At 43.6% G+C, this 22,037-nt stretch overlaps 1 protein-coding gene across 11 annotated transcripts in view; it reads right to left on the reverse strand.

Moving 5' to 3' along the window:
• Positions 1 to 19,413, reverse strand: part of svila (supervillin a) — a 76,383-nt gene extending 56,970 nt beyond the window's left edge. For 5 of the 11 annotated variants that reach the window (XM_041967704.1, XM_041967707.1, XM_041967702.1 and 2 more), the window contains exons 1-2: positions 4,226 to 4,949; positions 1,312 to 1,375 (exon numbers count right to left, since the gene is read on the reverse strand). In XM_041967704.1, the coding sequence (XP_041823638.1) occupies positions 1,312 to 1,375; positions 4,226 to 4,283 (122 nt within the window). In that variant the 5' untranslated portion in view covers positions 4,284 to 4,949. Of the gene's footprint in view, positions 1 to 1,311; positions 1,376 to 4,225; positions 4,952 to 19,391 lie in introns of those variants that run through there. The other 6 variants (XM_041967706.1, XM_041967703.1, XM_041967705.1 and 3 more) reach the window with 4 other exon arrangements.
• Positions 19,414 to 22,037: the final 2,624 nt, after the last annotated feature.

Consider the following 22,037-nt stretch of genomic DNA (forward strand, 5'->3'; position numbering starts at 1 on the left):
AGTGCCATAATAATGCAAGTACACCCTTTCAAAAATCAATAAACTTTCATTTCTAAAGAACATTTTACACTGGAACTGGAAGAAATTTTAAATAACAAAACAAAAACCATAAATAAAATGGACTCTCAGTCTCATTAACAATGAATGAAAATCACACTCAACCAAATACAGTAAGTATGATAGATAATAAAGTCTGTTCTGTAAACAAAACTGCCTTATAAAAATCTATTTAAAAAAAAATTACATACATACATACATACATACATACACACATACACACATACATATATATATATATATATATATATATATATATACATATATATATATATACATACATCTATATATATATATATATATATACATACATCTATATATATATATATATATACATACATCATATACACATATATATATATATATATATATATATATATATATATGTATATATATATATATACACACACACATACATATTTATATATACATATATATATTGTGCATCGTTTGTAAAGCTGAAATATCTCCCCTCATCACTGCTGCGACGCCACGCTGCGACACGCCGGGATACCAGCCCAAAAGTAATGCGGTGCACTGGGAATCCTCTCCAAACTCCCCATTACCTGGCACTGCTCTTGATGTGTATTTTGTCATATACAGTAGTATATAGGCTGACTCTTTGTATAATGGGCCTGCGCATTACAGGGGTTATTACGGTAGACCAGGAAGTGGGGGCTTTGTACTGACGTCGTAGGCTACATGTGTGTGCTCTGCATACATGTGGGGAGCAGTGAAACAAATCAGAAAGTGCTCACAGCTATTATTTCTCCATATTTCAGCATGAGAACTGGAGGTTTAGCGTGAGCATGAGAAGCCACTTAAATGCGCGAGTCTCACAGCCAATGTGTGTTGGCAGCCCTGCAAAAGAAATGCGGTGTACCAGCTCGCACAGGTGCTTCACAGGTGCTTATCGCGGCCAGTGAACTTATCGCGCTCATTTTTTCTTATTGTGCAATCAATTGACTTATTGCTTATCGCGACAGGCCTGGGAGACACGCCGTGATGTCCCTGAACTTTTCTCTCTTTGCTCTTATTTATGGTGCCGTCGACCCTTCTTTCTGGTCGAGACAAACGGTCATCCTTGGATCTATTTCTGCTGGAGATTTCTTCTTGTTAAAAGGAGGTTTTCCTCTCCACTGTTTCCTCCTGCAGTTCAGGTTGGATGATTGAATCAAAAGAGAAGATTTGATGCAATCAAACTCACATAGATCATTGAGCTGGTCTTTAAAAGTGATTGGGGTGTGCTCCTACCTCAGTGCTCTCTTCTGCAGCAACCTGGGTTTGTTGAGTTTAACAGGCGTCTCACCCCCAAATCCTGTGGACAGAAGGAAAGGATGGCACATTTACTAATGTCTCTCTGTTCATTCATTAATTCCAGTCTGGGCAGCAGAGGCTTTGGTTGCCTGCAGCTAGGCATCTGAAGGTGAAGTATGCAGCCTGTCTGCAGCTCCTGGCTCTGATCCACAGTCATTAAGTGGACCTCCACAGAGAAAACCAATGAGGTGGAAAACAATAACCTGCCACAGTCAATCACATCCAACAACAAGTGAGCTGTGTTAATGAAAGGGTCACCCCTTCCACCAACACAAATCATGTGTCTCCATCTTAAGTATCAGCCAGAGTGAGGTCACAGCTCTGAGTTTTTGAAAGAAGAGTCAGAAAAAATCCAGCTGACTCATCACAAGAAGCACCACTGTGGAGCTGGGAAGGTGTCAAAGCAGATGGTCACAGAGGATGGGGTGAATGCAGGAAAAGCAAGCACATCCAAAACAGAAGGTGGTTCAGTGGAGTGTTCCTTTAACATCTGCCTCACATCTTCAGTTCAAATGTAGTCTCATTCCAAGTTTGCCTCCCACCTGCCCCCCTACTGCTCCATCTTAACCAACCCAGCCAACCCTTACTGACTCCCCCCTTCACTCCAGATCTGTTCATCCTCATTAAGGATGCTTGGTTTGATGCTTCGACTCCGTCCTACTTAAACAAAATGAAATCTGAGAGCTGAGAGGAGAGAAGGCTTATTTGGAGAGCGCTGGTGGAGAAGGCTGGGTTGTCCTGTATTGTTTCAGCTGGGGTGGGGGTTGCTCATTAACACATAGCTCAGTCTTTGGGCATACCTGAGTGTGTGTGTTCTGCTGGTTTTGTCCTTCTTACAGTACCATGACGATAAAATTGGAAGAGTAATAATTACATCTGTGTGATGCCATCAAACAATCATCTTTTCGTTGTTAATCATGTTAACAAGTGAGGATGGTAAGGTTTCCTGCAGAGGTTTGATGAATCCACTACAGCGAGGTGTTAATCAGAGGGTCAGATTATTCCTGTGTTTGCCTCATTAGAGGGGGGATTAGCAGTCGATTAATCTGTGTTGTTCAAAGGAACCACAAGGCTCACACTCCATCCCCAATCCATTACTCCCATGCATCCAGTGAAGTTTCATCACAATTAATATAAAGATGGAAAGTTTAAAAAATACAATCCAAGATGTGTGAATGTTGACCCGCTACTGTCAGGTCCAGTACAGACTTCTTCAGAACCCAGAATTGTGCTGTGTCTGCATTATATATGTGAAGATATGTGGGCTCCCAGAGGGACCCCTCACAAAAGGCCTCATTGCATGCATCATCCACACACATACATACAACCCTCAACAATGACCATGGAGCCTTTGATGCTGGATATAACCTACACACTCATGGCTGTTGTAGCTGCAGGGGAACGTGGCAGGAATTCCTCGCAGCACACGGCCTGAGAAAACCATCTCATGACCCAGTGAGTGCCTTTAGCTTCTAAAATTAGAAAAGTCAAAGGTGTAAATGCCTTCAACTTCAACCTCAAGTCTGTGAGATGAAGACATCAAACACCACACGTTAACTTCAAGCCTAACACCACAAAACAGCCGGTGAAGACGCCAAGGAGGCGTCAGGGTCTGATCATGTGTCCAAGCTTCAGAGATTCAGGATTAAATTTGATTCCCTGAGATTACAGCGAGCCTGAGCGGAAACACGTATGCATCACGTCAGGATCCAAACCCGGCCATCCTCCTCATCCTCCGCCAGCAGCAACCTCAGAGCTCACAAATTTAAACACGCAGAGGAGTTTAGGTGACGCCATGGCAACAAACCTGGGACTTAAAGCAAATAAGCCAATTATGTCTTAAACTACTCGCAAGCACACAAGCAGCTCAGTCACAATTCTGGATGGAAAACAGAGGCTGAAAGGAAGCTACTCTGACACATTTTATCCTACAGCCTCTGAACACACCCTCCTCCCCCAAACAAGTCTCTGTGCTCATAATAAAGCCTTAAACTGTGGACCACCTGTTGTGGATCCCCCACCAGTTCAGCATGGAGAAGCCAGATCTCAAAATATTACAGAAGAGGACGGGAATGAGAAGCATGTAGCATGGCACAATCGCCCATCTGAGGCTGATAACGTAGAAACTACTGCATGGAGCCAAGCTCTGCACATTCATATCTATATTATATCTATTCTATTCTTTTATTTATTATTATCTATGTTTCCCATGCTGCTCATCTGATTTATGATGTTATGATAGCACTTTTACTACTCACTCATATACAAATTAATATTGTATAACAACTAATGTCAAATTCGTTTTTCCTCCTGTCAAATATTCCTGAGCAAAAAATGTTCTCACAAACATTAAAAAAAAGTCTGCTCCTAAAACGTCATCTGGAGGAAAAGATGCTGCTTGGATTTCAAGTAAAATTTCTGATAATTTAGTTTGAATAAACAGTTATCAAGCTGAGGCTTTTCTGAAAGAGACTAGGGAGCTTTTTTTTAAAAGCTGTGATTACTCTTCTAAGAATAAATGAAGATTCATAATGTTGATAAGTCTATAAATCTGGTTCAGTCTGTCTATGCATACCAAAGGCTGCATATAAAAATATAAACTCTGCCCCTGTAAATAAAAGCCCAAGTAACTATAGATAGAGTTTCCAGCCCCCTGCAGAGCTTAGAGTTCCTTATCTCTGCTGTGATGTGTCCTTGGAGGCTGCAGCTGCAGTGTAAGGACAGCTTGCTGGAAAGCAGGACACTGAACAGGGAGGAAGGTCTGCAGTTTGTTGGCTGCCACATTCCCAACACACACGAGCAGAAGGAAGCTTCAAATCTAAGCTGCGAAGCCGCAAGTTGCTGCTCTTACCTTGGCTGCAAAACTTGATGTGACTCAGGTAATTTGAGATCCACGGGTTCGGATACATTTTGGCAACAGTCAGGCAAAAGGTTAAAACAGAAAAGATTTGAAAGAAAGAGAAAATGGGGGCAGCTGCCCGAGAGGTGATACAGCTACTAAAATACTTTGTCAGTGATTCAGCACAGACGGAGAGGAAGGCAGAGGAGAGAGAGGGGGGATAGCTGTTCCAGCCGCAGTGCCGGTACGAGCACAGGAGGTCCGGGTGGCAAACAGAGGAGCAGGGAATGGGGCTGCTGCTAGGCTGTCTCTAGGACCCACTCCGGTTCCTCTCAAAGACAACCTGCAGAGCTGACAGCTGCTCAGCACAGGGTAAGCTCATTAGCCAGAGCAGGAAAATTAGGCTCCGTCCCCTTTGTAGAAAACGAAGTGTCCTCCTGCATGCTTCACGAGCCTCGCAGGAGCAGGGAAGAGGAAAAGCCAGCAGTCTGTGTGCATTAGGAGTGTCCCATGGGAGCACTGCTTTCCCTTGGCTCACACACACAAGTGGGATGCCAAAGAAACCGGTGCAGAGAGTCAGAAGAGGAGGAAGAGAGAGTGTGCAGGGTCTGGAGGCAGGAGTGGAAATAACGTGTGCAGGAAACGAGGAGAGAGGATGAAGTTGAAATGACCCTCTCAGTCAGATGAGAAATTCCAGTCATCTCTCAGCAGGGACAAAATGAAAGAAGCAGCATGCAGATGGGAGGAGGAGGAGGGACAGGCCAAGAGAAGGTGAGACACAAACAGTGGAACAAAGTCAGGAAGAAAGACGGATTTAAGAGAAATGGGAATAGCTGGATCTGCTTGGGAGGTATGATGTCAATACACTAAAAGTTAGAGTCTTAGAAAGCTCAAATAAGGAGCCACTGAAAAGGAAAAAAAGGCTGATTAACTGAAGAGTTACCACAAACCTACACATCAATGTAACAGTGATGCACTTATTGTCCTGAGAGGGCATAGTGGCCGGCACTGGCCCAACACTGCTGGGAAAACAGAGAGGTGTGTCTTATCCCTCAGCAGCAGAGGAGATGCCGTCAGCAACACACACATCAACACAAAGCACATCAACGCAAATTTATCACATCAGCAGCTGCAGGAAGCCAACAAGAAGAGCAGAAATCTGCAGGAAACTCACCACCTTTTTCACATCACACAGCTGTAAACACCAGCCTGGATCCTGGACTGGACCTAAAGTACCAACGCGCACCTGGTGTATCATCAGGTGTGAGGAACTGTGACTAAACGCTGTGTGTTTGTGGTTTGGATTCCTCAGATGACTTCATGACACACACACACAGAATTGCCAACTAAGGGGTGGATGGGAAAAGCCCAGCCTGCACACAGCTGGAGTGTACTATAGTGACATCTGGTGGTGAGGCTGCAGATTGCAGCTAACAGCCCAATCAGCTGGTTACTGTGAAAAAGGCAAGTTTATGATAAAAGTCCATCATAAGCACAGTAAATTTAGTATGCAAGAAATGTTGCTTTTTAATGGGACAAGACATCATTAGAACCCTGCTGTTGTCGTGGTAAATAAAATATCACCAAGTGAGATTAAAGTTACAGCCACAAGGCAACAAGGACTAGAAAACAGGGATGACAAGTTTTCCTTAGCCATGTTTACACGGATCAGAATGAAAATGCTACACGTAAACATTTCTTCTTCTACGGTTTCTGAAAAATCAGACAATTCTATGCATGTCAAAATTCATTCATCACTCATTCATTTTCTGTACTGCTTAATCCAATTCAGGATCAAGGGAAGCTGGAGCCTATCCCAACAATTAGCAGGTGAGAGGCAGGTACACCCTGGACAGGTTGCCAGTCCATCACAGGACCAACACAGACAGACAAAACCATTTACACTCACTCCACAGAAAAATTCACCAATTAACCTAACATCATGTCTTTGGACGGTGGCAGAAAGCTGGAGAATCTGGAGAGAACCCACACATACACAGGGAGAACATGCAAACTCCACACCAGGGGTCTCCGACTCTGGTCCTCGTGAGCTACTGTCCTGCAGGTTTTAGATGTCTCCTAATAGAACACACCTCTGCCCAAGCCTGCTAATGACCCAGTGATTTGAGTCAGGTGTGTTGCATCAGGGTAGAATCCAAAACCTGCAGGACAGTAGCTCACGAGGACCGGAGTTAGAGATCCTTGGTTTAGACTGTTCAAACCTCCCCAGCTGAGGCTCGAACCAGCCACCTTCCTGCTGCAAGGCCGCGGTACTAACCACCACAACGCTGTGTCAAAATAAAACACATCACAATCAGAATAACTTTCAGGATCCATGTAAAGACAGTACAAATCTGATCAGAACTGTAACCGGACTGAAGAAATTTTGCACATGTAAACATGGCTGTTGACTCCCTGCTTTGTATCCAAGTTCGCCACTTGAGGGCGCTGAGATGACTCCCACCGCTTCAAACAAAACACTGCTGCCTGTTTGATAAGAAATCATAAGAATGCTAGTAGTAACAACAGCTTCACATGAAATCAACAGGACATTTTAACATGTTGGAACAGACATGAGGTCACGTATTAGTGTTAATCTAACAGCACATGATGCTGATCATATTTACACACCAGATGATTTCCTGCGTATTTCAGCATGCAGGGTTCCTACAGGTTTTTACAAGTTAAATTTAAGACTTTTTAAGACCTCACGGGAACCCTGAGCATGAACCTTTCAGGAATTATTTGACTGCTTAGAGACACCATACATACCAACAGCCATCAAACCGATTCACTCCATTTCTGCTGGATGAAGGATGCTTACCAGGGATGCTGGTCACTTAACTGGACCACTGAGGAGACCTCTGCATCTCTTATCGGCTCCTGAATCTCTTCTTTGTCTTACTGACAAATCTCAGGATCTCTCACCAAACCTTTCACAAAATTAATATAGTCAGCTTTTTTCTTTAAGTCTCTTTTTCTGTAAAACCATTGGCATGAACTTGCTTATTAATCAACTTTTTGTTCATTCTGATTTTACTGAATATTGTGAAAATGATCGGAGACATGACACAGCCTGAAATACAATCAGTAAACTGCTCTCACCTACCAACCATCTGCCTGTCTAATACGTAATGGTTGTTTCTCTGATTCATGTCCTGCAGGGATGACGTCAGTCCTTCAAAACCACAGACACTTTCACACCCCCTTATTATCAACGATGAATCTGCCAGAAGAGGACAAGACCTGACAGATCTGCAGTGATGTAACACTGCTCATGTGTCTGAAGATCTTGAGAAAGCCTGTGTGTAAAACAAGCATGAACAAGAATGAACACCACAGAGATGAAACAGTGTTAATATCAGTGATAACTATGCAGTAACAGATGTGTGTTTATGTGCAGTGCTGTATTCACACAGATCAGTTTAAAACAGAGCCAAAGAGCATTTCAGATAAACTGGAAAAACAAGCCGAGTTAACACTGCTGAGGTTATCAGACTCTAAACTGAAGCAGAGCTAATAAAAATTATTTTTCTTGATCTGAAGGAGAAACTCTGCAAGTTCATCTCATGAAAAATCATTTACTCGGTTCAAAACCTCTTATTACCAACACACCAACTACTCTCTTTTTATTAAGTCAACCTGCTCAACTGCTTGTTAACACAAATATCTAACCAGCCAATCACATGACAGCATGTAGACATGGTGAAAACCTGAAGTTCAAGCTGAGCATCAAAATGAGGAAGAAAGAGGATTTAAGAGACTTTGAACGTGGCATGGTTGCTGGTCTGAGTGTTTACTGGGATTTCCACCCACAACCATCTCCAGGGTTTCCAGAGATGGTCTGAAGAAGAGAAAATATCCAGAGCAGCAGTTGTCTGGACCAGGATGCAGCAGAAGACACACCGGGTGCCTCCTGCCAGCTAAGAACAGGAAACTGAGGCTACAATTCACACACACTCACCAACACTGGACAATAGAAGTTTCATAACAATATGAACTGATATTCAGAGGGAAAAGTATGCAGCATCAGTCCTTCAGTTTCTTAATGATATGTAGACATGTGAGACAATGAGATATATATATATATATATATATATATATATATATATATATAGAGCAGCAGATTAACTAAAAACAGGTGGAAATACTGAAAAATATGAGAGCAAAGTCCACTGAAGATTAAGCAGTTAAAGGGTCAAAAATGACAATTAACTGAGAGTCTGTGACACCGGTCATAGAATCCATCATATGTTATCTGTTATAAAGTTATTGGTAAACCAGTACATCAGCCACTGTAAGCAACAAGAGCAAGCTTAATAACACACTAGGGCTGCACCTCCACACTTATCCCCGCAGATATTCATGTGATGTAGATGTGATTTCAAGCTGAACAAGCTCACATGTGCAGCCAGTCACTGGGTCATTATTGGATAAACATTTCCAAAGAGCCCTTGTTTGCATGGAGGATGACCCCTGATGTGCTGAGGCATCCCTGCAGGTTAGCTCTGAGAAATGCCTGCATCACCCTCACAGCTGGTAAATCTTTCAGGAAAATGAGAAAGAATGGGAAAAGAGGGAAAAAACAGACCATTTCCAAGACTTGTGTCTGAGCTCTTTCAAAGTTCTCCTAAGAAATAAGATCCAGATTTATGGAGACCTTAGAGGTTCCTCTGCATGCGTCCATCTGTCTCTGCAGACACTAAAAGAGCCCGAACCACAAGAGCAGTGGTTCCCAAACTTTCTCTGTAGGGCCCCCTTCCCATCTACCACAATAATGCCAAGCCCTTCCTTTCCAGTTCCCACGTGCACCCCAACACATACAACAAAACATACAAAGAAATGTGATGAAAAATTTTCTTGTTTGGTAAAGCAGTAGTTTTTACTTTATTGGCTGCTACTTCAATAATTATAGTTAAAACCATGTCAGTGGCAAAGGAAATGCTAAGTTCTTTCGTAGTGCGAGGCTTTTAAGACCGGACAACTCTGAAAGTTACTTTCCGTGGGGTATGTTGAGCATCTGACAAGACAGATCTCGTTTCAGTAAAACTTTGCCATTGACGACAGTAGTTTATTTCTAAAGTAATCAACAGGCTTTGTGTTCAGGATCAGAAGTCCTCAAGTGGTGTTGTGACTTGCTTGGCTTCCTACTGTCAGATGCTGATATTTTGAGATAACTCACACAATGGGGTCTCCGTTCATTACCCACCAAAGACCAATCCCATTACTTAACCATTATCTGGTCAAAACCACTACAAGATATCCCTTGTCATATTCCCCTGTCTGTTTATTTTGCTATGCAAATGTCTGTTGATTGATCATTGTTTGCCCATTGTTTCTTTCATAAATGTGTTACTAGCAGTCTAAAAACGATGTGCTCTATTTAGGCTACGTTAAAACTGCAGGGTAAAATGCTCAATTCAGATTTTTCAGAAATTCGATTTTTTTGAGGGTCTGTTCATATTTCCAATTAAATGTGACCTGTATGAACCTGATGCACACAAAAGTGTCCCACATGCATAGAAGACACGAGGACGAGACAGCGAGCGTGCGTGCGACGTGTTCGTGTTTGTGGAAGTAAACATGGACGGTAATAGTGGCACGTATGTTGCAGTTTTAAAGTTATTGTACAACTGTCGCCAGCACATTTTCAATGGCCTCATTTTAAGGAGGAGATTACAGAAGAGGAAATCCAGATTTGTGGCCATGGTGTTTTGTAGAGCAGTGGCAGCAACGTCTGTACAGAGAAACATGGGTACGGAGTTGCAGCCATGAGTGGTGGAGAGTCATGTGATCCTTTACAGATAAGAGTTTATAAACAATGTTGTATCAATGTGATCAATGACGTGTAGGTCTGATTAAGGCGACCAGATCGTTCAGAATGAAGCTGCATGGCAAAAGATCAGATATGTATCAGCCTGCAGTCTGAATGTAGCTTTAGCGTAGCTGGTCCCCAAAGAGTTCATCCTTGGACTTAGCTAAAAGTTTGAGTTTAGACCCTGAATTTCAATCTAACTGAACCTACTATGGTCTAATATTTACTATTTGAAAATATTAAAGTTATGAAGACATTGCTTCTCTCCTTTTTGCAGATGATGTGGAATATTTGCTTTCTCAGACCAAGATTTTTAGCCCTTCTAAAACCCTGTTTTCATCAGCTGGTCTGGGCTTGTACAGGACGGTTTGGTGTGGTTTGGCTTGGTAAACCTTGAGTGGTGGCGTTTCCAGAGCCAACCATACCTTTACCTGGAGAGCAATAGATGTGCCAGCTACATAATACCATGATGTCATAGCTGTGCAACACTTTAATTTTAAGGAAGACGAAAGCAAACATAGAAACAAAGGATGATAAAATCACCAATTTGTTCTTAGTGCCAAGTTAAACAGGAACTTGGAAGTGATCATTCTTTCTACCATTCGACCATTACAGTGTGCCAAGCTCCACCATTTTTTGTCAAATTGATACGATCAGGTGAGGAACCTCACCCATCCGGAGAGAGCTCGGTGTGGAGCTGCTGAAGTCAGCTGAGGTGATTCGGGTATCTGATTAGGATGCTTCCCAGTCAGTTCCTCTTAGGAGGACATCCTGGGCCAGACCTAGGACCCATTGGAGGGATTATATATCCTTTCTGCCTGGGAATGTCATAGGATGCCCCAGAAAGAGATGGAGAGTGTTGCTGGGATATCTGGGTCTAGCTCATGAACCCATTGTCCTTGCAACCCAACCTCAGGTAAGTTTCTGAGAATGGATGGATGGAAAGTTAAAAAGAACCAAAAATTTAGCAACTAGAATTCAGAAGCTGACAATCAGCTTAAGAGACAAGGAGAACCTCCGAACTGAGTGATGTTCTGCTCTGAAACCTTCAACCCATTATTCATAATGGCAAACTGCTTAATGGTAATCCTCTTTCAGCACATTTAAACATTTCTAATTCAAACCTTTTTTCATCCTGAATAAAACCAGCCCTGCTTCTATCACTTGATCCAATATCAGCTCCTGGAGTGTGACCCCTTATGAAAAGTGATGCCTTAATAGTGTTAGCTAGATGGCACAAATATTAATGTGCATCTGGACCACAATTTCTTCCTCTGGACCGTCCGTCAGGTCAGACATCACACACTTCAAACATCAAGAGACACTCCTGGAAAAGCACTTTCACCTCGTGATGGACGTCCTGTAAAAACTGCTTCAAGTCTCTGAAAGTTTACACTCACACAAACAAAGAAACGAACAACATTTTTTTTTTTTTTTACAATCATCTGTCAGCACCATGAAAACCACAAACGCCTCAGTATGACTTTCCCAAAATAACTTAGATAAGAGGTCTAAAGTGATTGGTGCCTTTGGTCTACTGGTGGACAACTAAATCTGGTTTACTGCATTCTGATCTACTGAAAGTGCTGTTATTTATATGCTCTTTGATGGATTTCTGTCTAAATGTTGGGTGGTGATGGACAATATGAACTTTGACACTAAAACTACAGATCTGCTATTAAAGTACAGCAAAGTTTCTCTAGTAAGAACATCAAAAGACAGTTTCTTATTCTGCTTTCCATTTTATTCATTGGAAAAAAAAACTTCAACAGTGGTGAAGTGCCCGCAAACTTTACCAACCCATAACTGCAGCTAAGATTGATACCCAGGTCAGGACAGCACCATCTGGCTCTGTTATGATGATGTGACATACACCTGAACTATTAAACACTGATGTCTGATTCAAACTAAGCCCAAGGGGACACATATGTACACACAGTCGTCAGCTGTGAGCAGAGACCTTCCCAAAGTGCAGCCAAGGAGATGTCAACATCTGGAGAGACACTAGCAGAAACTTTGTGCCTCATTTCACTCCACAGAGTGAGGAAAGCCAACAGAGCAGATGATGTTCCTGCTGAACTGAATCAACCTGGAGAGATGTACCTGGGAACGATGAGCAAATACTTACCAATGTTTGATCATTTACTTTGTGGCACTTAACGCACTCCGCTTCGTCTGCTGAAAGCATTTAGCAAAGAAAATCTGTCTGAACTGTGGCTGAAACAGCCCAGAAACCAAAGAAAATTAGACCTGGTTTCAGCACAACCAACTTTATAAAGGGAGTAAGACCAAGCATATTCAACACAAAAGGATTATTTTAGTAGAAAAAATTAAAAATACTAATCATGTCTGAGAACAGACCAAACTGTGATGTCTTGTGTTACTATACTGAGATTTGTTGGCGTTTCTGCACTTTAAGCTACAGCTGATATCAGGGCAGGAACTTCAGCTCAACATCCTTCATGCTGACGTTTTGTCACCACAAATCATCTTTAGTTTCTTTTTAACCCTGGTTGATGTCTTTGAAATAAAAGAAAAGCCATCAGGGAAAGTAAATGTGCACATATTTGTTTATTTATTACTTTTAATATTTTATACCTGCTTTCAGCTTGGAGACAGAAGTTAAAGAGTCGTGGCGGGGGGTTGCTTTGTGAGTGTGTGCGACTGTTCGAAAGATCCTAATGAGTGTTTTTAATTTTTATGTAATTCTTTGATGTGTAAAGGCTTGTTTTGTTTTTTAAAATGCATGAATTTAATTGTGCTTACATTTCTTAATCATGTAATGCACTTTGTATTGCCTTTGGCATTTAAAGGGCTTTATAAATTAAGTTTGATTTGATTTGACATAAGGACAAGCAGGACCTCTGAAAGAGGAGGGGCACTGTAGAGCTTTCTCTGTGGCTCGGTCTGTAGGATCCAGTTAGACCAGACCATTGCCGGATGCACTGATTTAAAGCAAGTCCAACTTAATTTGATCATTTATTGATCACACTGATCATATTTATCATGGATTCTAATACACTGCTGAGGTTTCATTTCAGACTTTCATGCCTCTGCTTGAATATTGCATACCTATAATATATGAGTATCTCTGCAACCACAAGGTCTTTTTGAATACTTTTTGGATTGTAGGAAATGGGACACTTGTGAGATTTGCTAAGATATGTAAATATTAATATATGCATTACTGGTGAAGAATAAATGAAGATAGAACATGGCAGAAATTAAATAATATTTCAGGCTTACCTAAAAAACACTTTCATGAACATGAACATCTCTTTGGAGTGATGCAGCTGTAGGTCTAAAACTCCATCAGATCATAGTAAACAGAGGTGCCCAAGTCCAGTCCTTGTGAGCTACCATCCTGCAACTTTTAGATGCATCCCTTCTCCAACACACATGAATCAAATAAATGGCTCATTACCAGGCCTCTGCAGAGCTGAATGACATGCAGATGAGGGAGTGTACGAGAGGGATGCATCTAAAAGCTGCAGGACGGGAGCTCACAAGGACTAGACTTGGGCATCCCTCTCTGAACATCGTCTCTGGAAATGCCAACTTTTATAAAGTGCAACTAAATTAGAGAGGTTTTAGTACAGAGTTCAGACGAAGCCTCCAAAATGACCATTTTGACACCATCTGTTCTCAAAGTCTTCCCAAGTGGGTGGACCTCACGTTTTAAAAGGTTAATATGTTCCTGGTAACCTTGTGAGATTACCAGGAACTGAAGGGAAATAAACTGAAATACTTATCCACTCACAGCACATCAATACTTTGTCATGCTCACATCCAGGATGAGTTAGTCTGGATCAGAACCAGTCACACCACAAGCTGAGAAAACTGACAGAGAAACTCACATCATCAGGCAGATCTTCATCTTCTCCCTGCGATCACGCCTCGGCTGACCGAGTAACTCTGAATTAGGCTCATCTAAATTTAGAGTAGAGTCTAAAAATAAACCCATCACACAGCTTCCTTACTTAATGGCACATCCAGGAGAATACAGCTGCCGTGGTCAGGATGGCCAATGTTAAATCTCCTTTCATATCTAATTATTGGAATTATTTTAACCCTTTTATTCTAACCATTTTATGCTACAAACATAAGGTCACCAACAATAACATTTATTCCAAGTGGAGACCCAATTAGAGAAGCATTTTGAATCTAGTTTGCTGTGATTGTGGACGCTGACATTGGCAGGATGAGTGTAAGTGGAAAAACTTGTGTAAAGTATTTGGTGTGTGTGTTGCCCTGTTTGGCAGCACTCTATTTCTGTCTGTGTGTCCTGACAGAGGGACAGCAGGTGCAGCACAATTCACAACTGTAGTCTCCTCTGTCCGTCCAACAGACGCTTCTCATCACACTCTTCATTTCTTTGACACACAAACACCAAATCACACCGCACATCTTCAGAAACACATGAATGTGATGAGTCACAAAGCTTCATTAAAAGTGTCAGAAACACACCGTATGTGTCAGTCCAAGGTAAATCCATCTCTGCATAACCTGGAGTGGAGGTTAATCCTTAAGAAAGCATGTTCCAGGTCAGGGTTTCAAACATCACAAACAAAATGCCCAGTCTAAAACACAAAAGCCCCTCAGCGACGGTGTATCTACAGCCATCAGTGGAAGAAACATACCTCAGTACCTTCTCAACCTTAATGAGGTTGAAATGTTGCGAGCGCACACAGCAGGACGTTTTTTCTGTCTCCCTGTGGAAGGTCAGAGCTCTAGAAACTTGTGGATCAAGACTTCAGGGACACAAAGATAGACCCTCCACCCACTTTCTATCTACAAGCCTTTGGGGGGGTGGATTCTGTGCGCATCGGAATGGGTTAGAGGAGTGGGTGGCAGGACAGGAGGTAAATTTAGAACGGTGCTTTCCCACTCCAGTCACAGGCCAGACCAGTCGAATGATGAACAAGTGGTGGTTCTAAAGCCAATCACACTGAGAACAGGGGACGTAGTTACAGTCAGAAGCTACTAGTGATAGAGTGAGGACCATTCCTTTAATAAGCACTTTAAATCCATGCTGCGAGGTGATAAAAATGACCTGAATCCATGTGAGGACACTGATAGTGATGGCATCTTAACCACAGTAGGCCTCCAAAGAAAGCAGGGAGGTAACTGTTCTCACCCTCTGCTCTATCTCAGATGTTTAAGCAGCAGTGTGTAACGTTTTGACCTTATTAACGTGTTTCTGACTTGTTTTGATAGCATACCCGAAGCTGAGAAACCGCACTTCACATTCACTTTTTTTTCCCACCACATCAAACACCAACAACTGGATATCAACACACTGGCTGTTTAAAAACCTGAACCATGGCTGACTCATCAAAAAGGAACACAAGTGGACATTACTGGAGAAAGAAAGAGAAAAAGGGATACAGAAAGAGAAAAGAGTGACCATTAGACTGACTTTTAATGGCTGGAGAGATCTTACAGTAGTGGCAGGATAGTCTTTAAAATGAAAACCTGCCAAAGTTCAGTCAAGTTTCTTTAACGCCTGCCTGAAAAAAAATGCTTCCTGAAAGGGGACCAAAGAAAGAAAACTAATATATTTTATGTTTTCACCATTTCTATTAATCTAAAGACATAAAAAACAGAGTCCACACAATTTGTGTGGCTTTTTCTACCATCAGCTGCTGGTGTTTTAGCAGATATATCGTCTTGTTTCCAACATGGATTGTAGACCTGGGTCCAAGTCTACTACAGCAATCTGTGGTTTAAACTGCTCAGATGGAGAGGAGGAAAGGAAAGCTAGCACACACACTAAGACCAAGTAATACAGACAAAGCTCAGTATGGGCTGGACACTGACCAAAAGACATGCTAGACATAAGACAGCAAGGCACAGCTGGTCACATGGAGGAAGTGGACAGAAACACTGGTCTCCACTACAGCTTGAAGCTTGACAGTCTACAGCACCACCTAGTGGTCACATAAAGGTACCACAACAGAAACAGTGGTTTGTTCTATTCTACAGTCATTTAGCAGACGCTTTTATCCAAAGCGACTTACATTTGAGGGTAAGAACAACACAAGAAAGAATTCAAACAAGATGGGACGTCATCATTAAGTTGTAGTCAGACTGTTGTGAGTCCAGTTGGACGGAGGTGCTGGGGTTAGGATGAACGTTAGGGTTAGTTTGTAATTCTTAAATTCATTAAGTGCTTCCTCAGCAGATCCAGCCAGCAGTGCTGGGCTCAGAGCAGAGCTCTGGACCTGGTGCTCAGAACAACGGGGTTTAGTCACAGCAGAGGTAATTAGCAGTAGAGACACAGTAGTTCTTCCACAGACAGCAGAGACCTGTCTGAGAAAACGTGTTATAGATTTAGCCGCTTGTTAAGCGAGAGCTGAATGCTGATTGTTAACACACCCTGATCAGACTGAAATGTCAGCACAACATAGAAAACTGAGGGCAAAAAGACCGTAACTGATGTTTTCCCATAAACAGCTGCTAACAGACCACACCAATGGCCCAGGATGCAGAAACACTGGAAATATGTATGCCATTAAACCTACCCTGCTTCGCACTGAGGAGCATTGGCCATGCAGGCAAACGCCAACTCAGCAGCTTCTGCTTTAAACAACAGAAAACAGATCCCAAATATCCGTGGACAGGATGGAGAGCAGACGCTACCGAGACAGCATCAGCTCGACTCTTTAGACAGCTGTAAAGAACAAACAAGCCGTAAGAGCAGGATCTTTAATAGCTGCTCATGTGTGCTGATGAGGACCAGAGCATTGGAACACATTACACCAGTTTAAAAACACACTAACCACTACATTGACCTCCGTGTATTTAAAGACCGATTTTAATGTTCTGACCTGTTCTCAGGTGCAGGCCTTTTACCTGTTCTTAAAGTTAGAACTAAAACCCATGGCAAAGCCTCGTTCCATCACTATATATATTTATTTATTTATTTAAAATACTATCCCTGTAGCTTTTTTCAATTTATTTTTTATTATTAAATCATTTTACCCAAGTACATTTTTTAAAACACTCCTTTTTGTTTACTTCAATACACGTAGTTTTTAATCTTAAATGATTGTTTTGGAGTTTATTTGATCAATTTTAACATTTTAACTTCAGGTCTTTTCCTCATGGGTGGCTCCTCTACACCAGGAGCTATGCCATCGGGGTTGTTATCCTGGTGACTGCCCTTGTCCAGGTGGTTGGAGGCCCTGCTCCACAGCCTAACGGTAGCAGCGTGGGCTTCAGTCTGCCCTGGTTTGGGCGGCTCCTGTGGTGACGCCCTCTGTTGTTGTGGAGTGGAATAGCTCCTGGTTTGATTGGATCCCAAAGATGTTCCGATACCATTTTTTTTGTTCGATACCGATTCTGATACCTGGGGTTTAGGTATCTGCCGATACAAACTACGGATCTGATACCAGTGTTATTTTATTAAGAGGTCTATAAATTCTATTTGATTCTTCAGCTTCACGTGACAGTGACGTAGATCTGATGGACACGAGACTGATCAATTTTTGCTTTTGCTAGTGCGTCCAGTAACAATACTTTGGGTTAAATAAAAGACAAACCACAAAGCGCTAGTTTCCTCCTTCTCACATGAATAATAAACAGGCGCAACAAGAAAGACGGGGAGAGCACCAGAGAAGCCGATCAGCTGATCACGGACAGCCAATCACAGAACAGCAGGAGAGAGAGGAGGAGGAGGATCATATTAGTACAGACCTGCAGGAAACATTTTTTTATTTTCCTTTAAATGATAGAATTCGGGTGTTGAACCTCTCACTAGGAAAAGTGTGGGGAATGAGGGAGTGTTAATTCTGGTTAAAAAAATTAACACAATGACATAAATGAGTTCCTGCTGTTAACGCCTTATTTCTGACAGTCTTAATATTTATTTACATAATTCATATTTTATTAGTGAAATCCACGATGGCCACAAAACTGTTATCGAGTAAATAAACTCGAATCAAAGAATTCTTGTTAAAACGATCCTGAAACTGGACGTATGGGAACATTTCCCACCAAGAACCGGGCTGTTAGTCCAGGACAATAAATTCTAAGACGTCTTATTGCGGCGGCTTTCTGGCTTCCTGCTGTAGATTTCTCATGTTATTTAAAGCATTTACCAGCGTTTGTTATTGCTGCGGTTCGTTTTGGTCCTTTTCCTTTAAGGCAACAAACTTGTGATTCCAACCAAAAAGCTTATAAATTCTCTGCTGGTAAACCTGGCAGAGTTTATGTCACCTCTGGAAACTTCAGCCCTGCATATGAGGCATGTCGCTGTTTAGCTAGCAGGATTTTCGAACGAGTAATGACGCCATATTTCTAACATACTGCTAATGCTAAATGTTAGCACAACAATGACTCATGCGCAGCTGCGTCTTCAACTACCAACAACGGTCACGCAGGACTGCGTAACTTCTTGTCTGTGTGGGTTGGGCAGGACACAAAGAATTATTCCGTTTACATGGTAACGGATGGTGTTTAGACAGAAATACTCACCGATCCCAGTCGCCTTATTTTTAGTATTCTTAATTTGTTATCGTTATGTTCAAATAAAACTTTTAATTTAATTCAATTTAACATGATTATCAAATGATGTGCGTGACCCCTCCTTTGCTTTTTTTTCTGCCAGTAAATTTCATCTTAAAATATCTTAGTGTTGTAACTGCATTATTTTTTTAAATAACCAGAACACCCACAGAATGTCAAGTATGTGATGCGCTTCTGCAACCTCGATCTGCTTCCAGCCATAAAACCCCCTGTTAAAATGAAATGGTCAGACACCCACATCAGAGCTTTCCTGTTCTTCCAAACATGAAGAGCAACCAGCTGAGCCTCAAAGCTGCTCACCGCTCCACAATCTGCGCTGATCCATCCCAGCAGCCCCATGAACCAGACCTGGCCCGAGCCCTTATTCTGCAGCCCGCATTTCAAGCTCGCATCAGAGGCCACAAATAGACAAAATGAGCAGATAAGAGCTGCAGAGGATGGTGGTGAAAGAAAGAGACAAGGAAATGAAAAAAGGAACATCTGTGAACCAAAGAACAAGAAAATGAAGATAAGATGATAAAAGAAAGTATTTCCTCCAGCCCGAAGTGGTTTTCACACCTTATCTTGACAGCAGCCATCAGACACACCTCCGCCACACATTTATCAGCCCTCCCAGCCTCCTCTCCACCTCTCACCTCCATCATTCAGCACCACTATAACTCCTCTGTGCCAGTTATACTAACAGACCCAAATCTCCAGCCAGCCGGCCAGAGTCTGGGCAGACTATCCGACTGCAAAGCACATTACTGAGAGGACATAAGAGGAAAACCCGAAGCTGGAGACGGACAGTTTGCTGTGTATGGTCAACCAAAAGACAGACAACATGAAAATTACCTTTCATCCCGTTTCCTGTTCTCTGAACAACGATTATCTCCAGAAAAAAAGGATCCACAATATGTTGACAAACAATGGAGAGGAGAAAAAAAGAGACTGAAGGGACGACAGCAGAATGGGGAATAACGAGTAAGTCAGAGGGAAAGGCCTGGAAGTCACATGACCAGACTGGAGGACAGGCGGCTCACCAGTAACCACAACCCACTAAACCACAGGCTGCGTTTTCTGGTGTTAATTGTGCTGTTGCACACCAACGGACATCAGCAGTGCCATGAGCAGAGATGGAAACCTGTACTGGTGAACTACAACAAAAACTGATAAAAAGGACAGAGGGGTGGGGCTTTAGAGGGCGTCACTCAGTCGAGATAAAGGGGATGCAGGGATGGGGAGGGCAGCTTTTCTTTTCTTTTATTTCTTCCAGCAGGCCCCTGACTGCCCCTCTGAGACACAGAGAGGAACCACCTTCCCACATGGCTGCAGCCATAAGTGCTAAAACGGCAGCCCCACAGTAGTTCCTCATCCTGCATCTCTGATGCTTTCAGATAAGGATGAAGTGGACTGAATCTGTGCCGAGGTTCACTGAGATTTTACTTTACTCTTCTAGGTGGGTCCAGTAAAACACTTGGAAATGTTCAATCTATATCTGTGAAAATAAAGATTATTATGCAAACTTGCCTGAATTTGAACACTTGTCAAAAATTGCTGCAGCTTATCCAAGTCGGGTCGAGGGGGGCAGCTGCCTAAGAAGGGAAACCCAGACTTCCCTCTCCCCGGCTACATTCACCAGCTCCTCTGTGGGGAACCCGAGGCTTTTCCAGGCCAGCCGAGAGATGTAGTCCGTCCAGCGTGTCCTGAGTCTTCCTCGGGGCCTCTTTCCGGTGGGACGTGCCCAGAACACCTCACCAGGGAGGCGTCCAGGAGGCATCCTAACCAGATGTCCAAGCCACCTCAACTGGCTCCTCTCGATGTGGAGGAGAAGCGGCTCTACTCTGAGCCCCTCCCGGATCACCGAGCTTCTCACCCTATCTCTAAGGGAGAGCCCGGCCACCCTGTGGAGAAAACTCATTTTGGCCGCTTGTATTCACGATCTTGTTCTTTCGGTCACTATCCACAGCTCGTGACCATAGGTGAGGGTAGGAACGTAGATCGACCGGTAAATCGAGAGCTTTGCCTTTTGGCTCAGCTCCTTCTTCACCACGACAGACCGATGCAGAGTCCGCATCACTGCAGACACCGCACCGATTCGCCTGGCGATCTCCCGCTCCATCCTTCCCTCACTCGTGAACAAGACCCCGAGATACGTGAACTCCACTTGGGGCAGGACCCTATTGCAGACCCGGAGAGAGCACTCCACCCTTTTCTGGCTGAGGACCATGGTCTCGGACTTGGAGGTGCTGATTCTCATCCCAGCCACTTCACACTTGGCTGCAAATCGCTCCAGTGAGAGCTGAAGATCACGGCCCAATGAAGCCAACAGAACCACATCATCCGCAAAGAGCAGAGACCCAATTCTGAGGCCACTGAACCGGATCCCCTCAACACCTCGGCTGCGCCTAGAAATTCTGTCCATAAAAGTTATGAACAGAATCGGTGACAAAGGGCAGCCTTGGCGGAGTCCAACCCTCACTGGAAACGATTCTGATTTACTGCCGGCAATGCGGACCAATCTCTGACACCGGTCGTACAGGGACTGGACAGCTCGTACAAGCGGGACCGGCACTCCATACTCCCGGAGTACCCCCCACAGAAGTCCCCGGGGGACACGGTCGAATGCCTTCTCCAAATCCACAAAACACATATAGATTGGTTGGGCAAGCTCCCATGCCCCCTCAAAAACCCGGAAGAGGGTGGAGAGCTGGTCCACTGTTCCATGACCGGGACGAAAACCACACTGCTCCTCCTCAATCCGAGGTTCGACTGTCTGACGGACCCTCCTCTCCAGCACCCCTGAATAGACCTTACCGGGGAGGCTGAGGAGTGTGATCCCCCTGTAGTTGGAGCACACCCTCCGGTCCCCCTTTTTGAAGAGGGGGACCACCACCCCAGTCTGCCAGTCCAGGGGAACTGTCCCCAATTTCCACGCGATGCTGCAGAGGCGTGTCACCCAAGACAGCCCTACAGCATCTAGAGTCCTAAGGAACTCTGGGCGGACCTCATCGGCCCCCGGGGCCTTGCCACCGAGGAGCTTTTTAACCACCTCAGTGACCCCAGCCCCAGTGATGGGAGAGCCAGCACCAGCTACTCCAGACTCTGCTTCCTCATCGGAAGATGTGTTGGTGGGATTGAGAAGGTCTTTGAAGTATTCCCTCCACCGCCTCACAAAGTCCCGAGTTGAGGTCAGCAGCCCCCCATCTCCACTGTACACAGTGTTGATGGAGCACTGCTTTCCCTTCCTGAGCTGCCGGATGGTGGACCAGAATCTCCTCAAAGCCGTCCGGAAGTCATTCTCCATGGTCTCTCCAAACTCCTCCCATGCCTCTGTTTTTGCCTTAGCGACCACTGAAGCTGCATTCCACTTAGCCCGCTGATACCCATCAGCTGCCTCTGGCGTCCCACAGGCCAAAAAGGCCCAATAGGACTCCTTCTTCAGCTTGACGGCATCCCTTACTGCCGGTGTCCACCAACGAGTTCGGGGGTTACCGCCAC

Source organism: Melanotaenia boesemani, chromosome 18 (assembly GCF_017639745.1).
Source record: "Melanotaenia boesemani isolate fMelBoe1 chromosome 18, fMelBoe1.pri, whole genome shotgun sequence".
Taxonomy (NCBI): Eukaryota; Metazoa; Chordata; class Actinopteri; order Atheriniformes; family Melanotaeniidae; genus Melanotaenia; species Melanotaenia boesemani.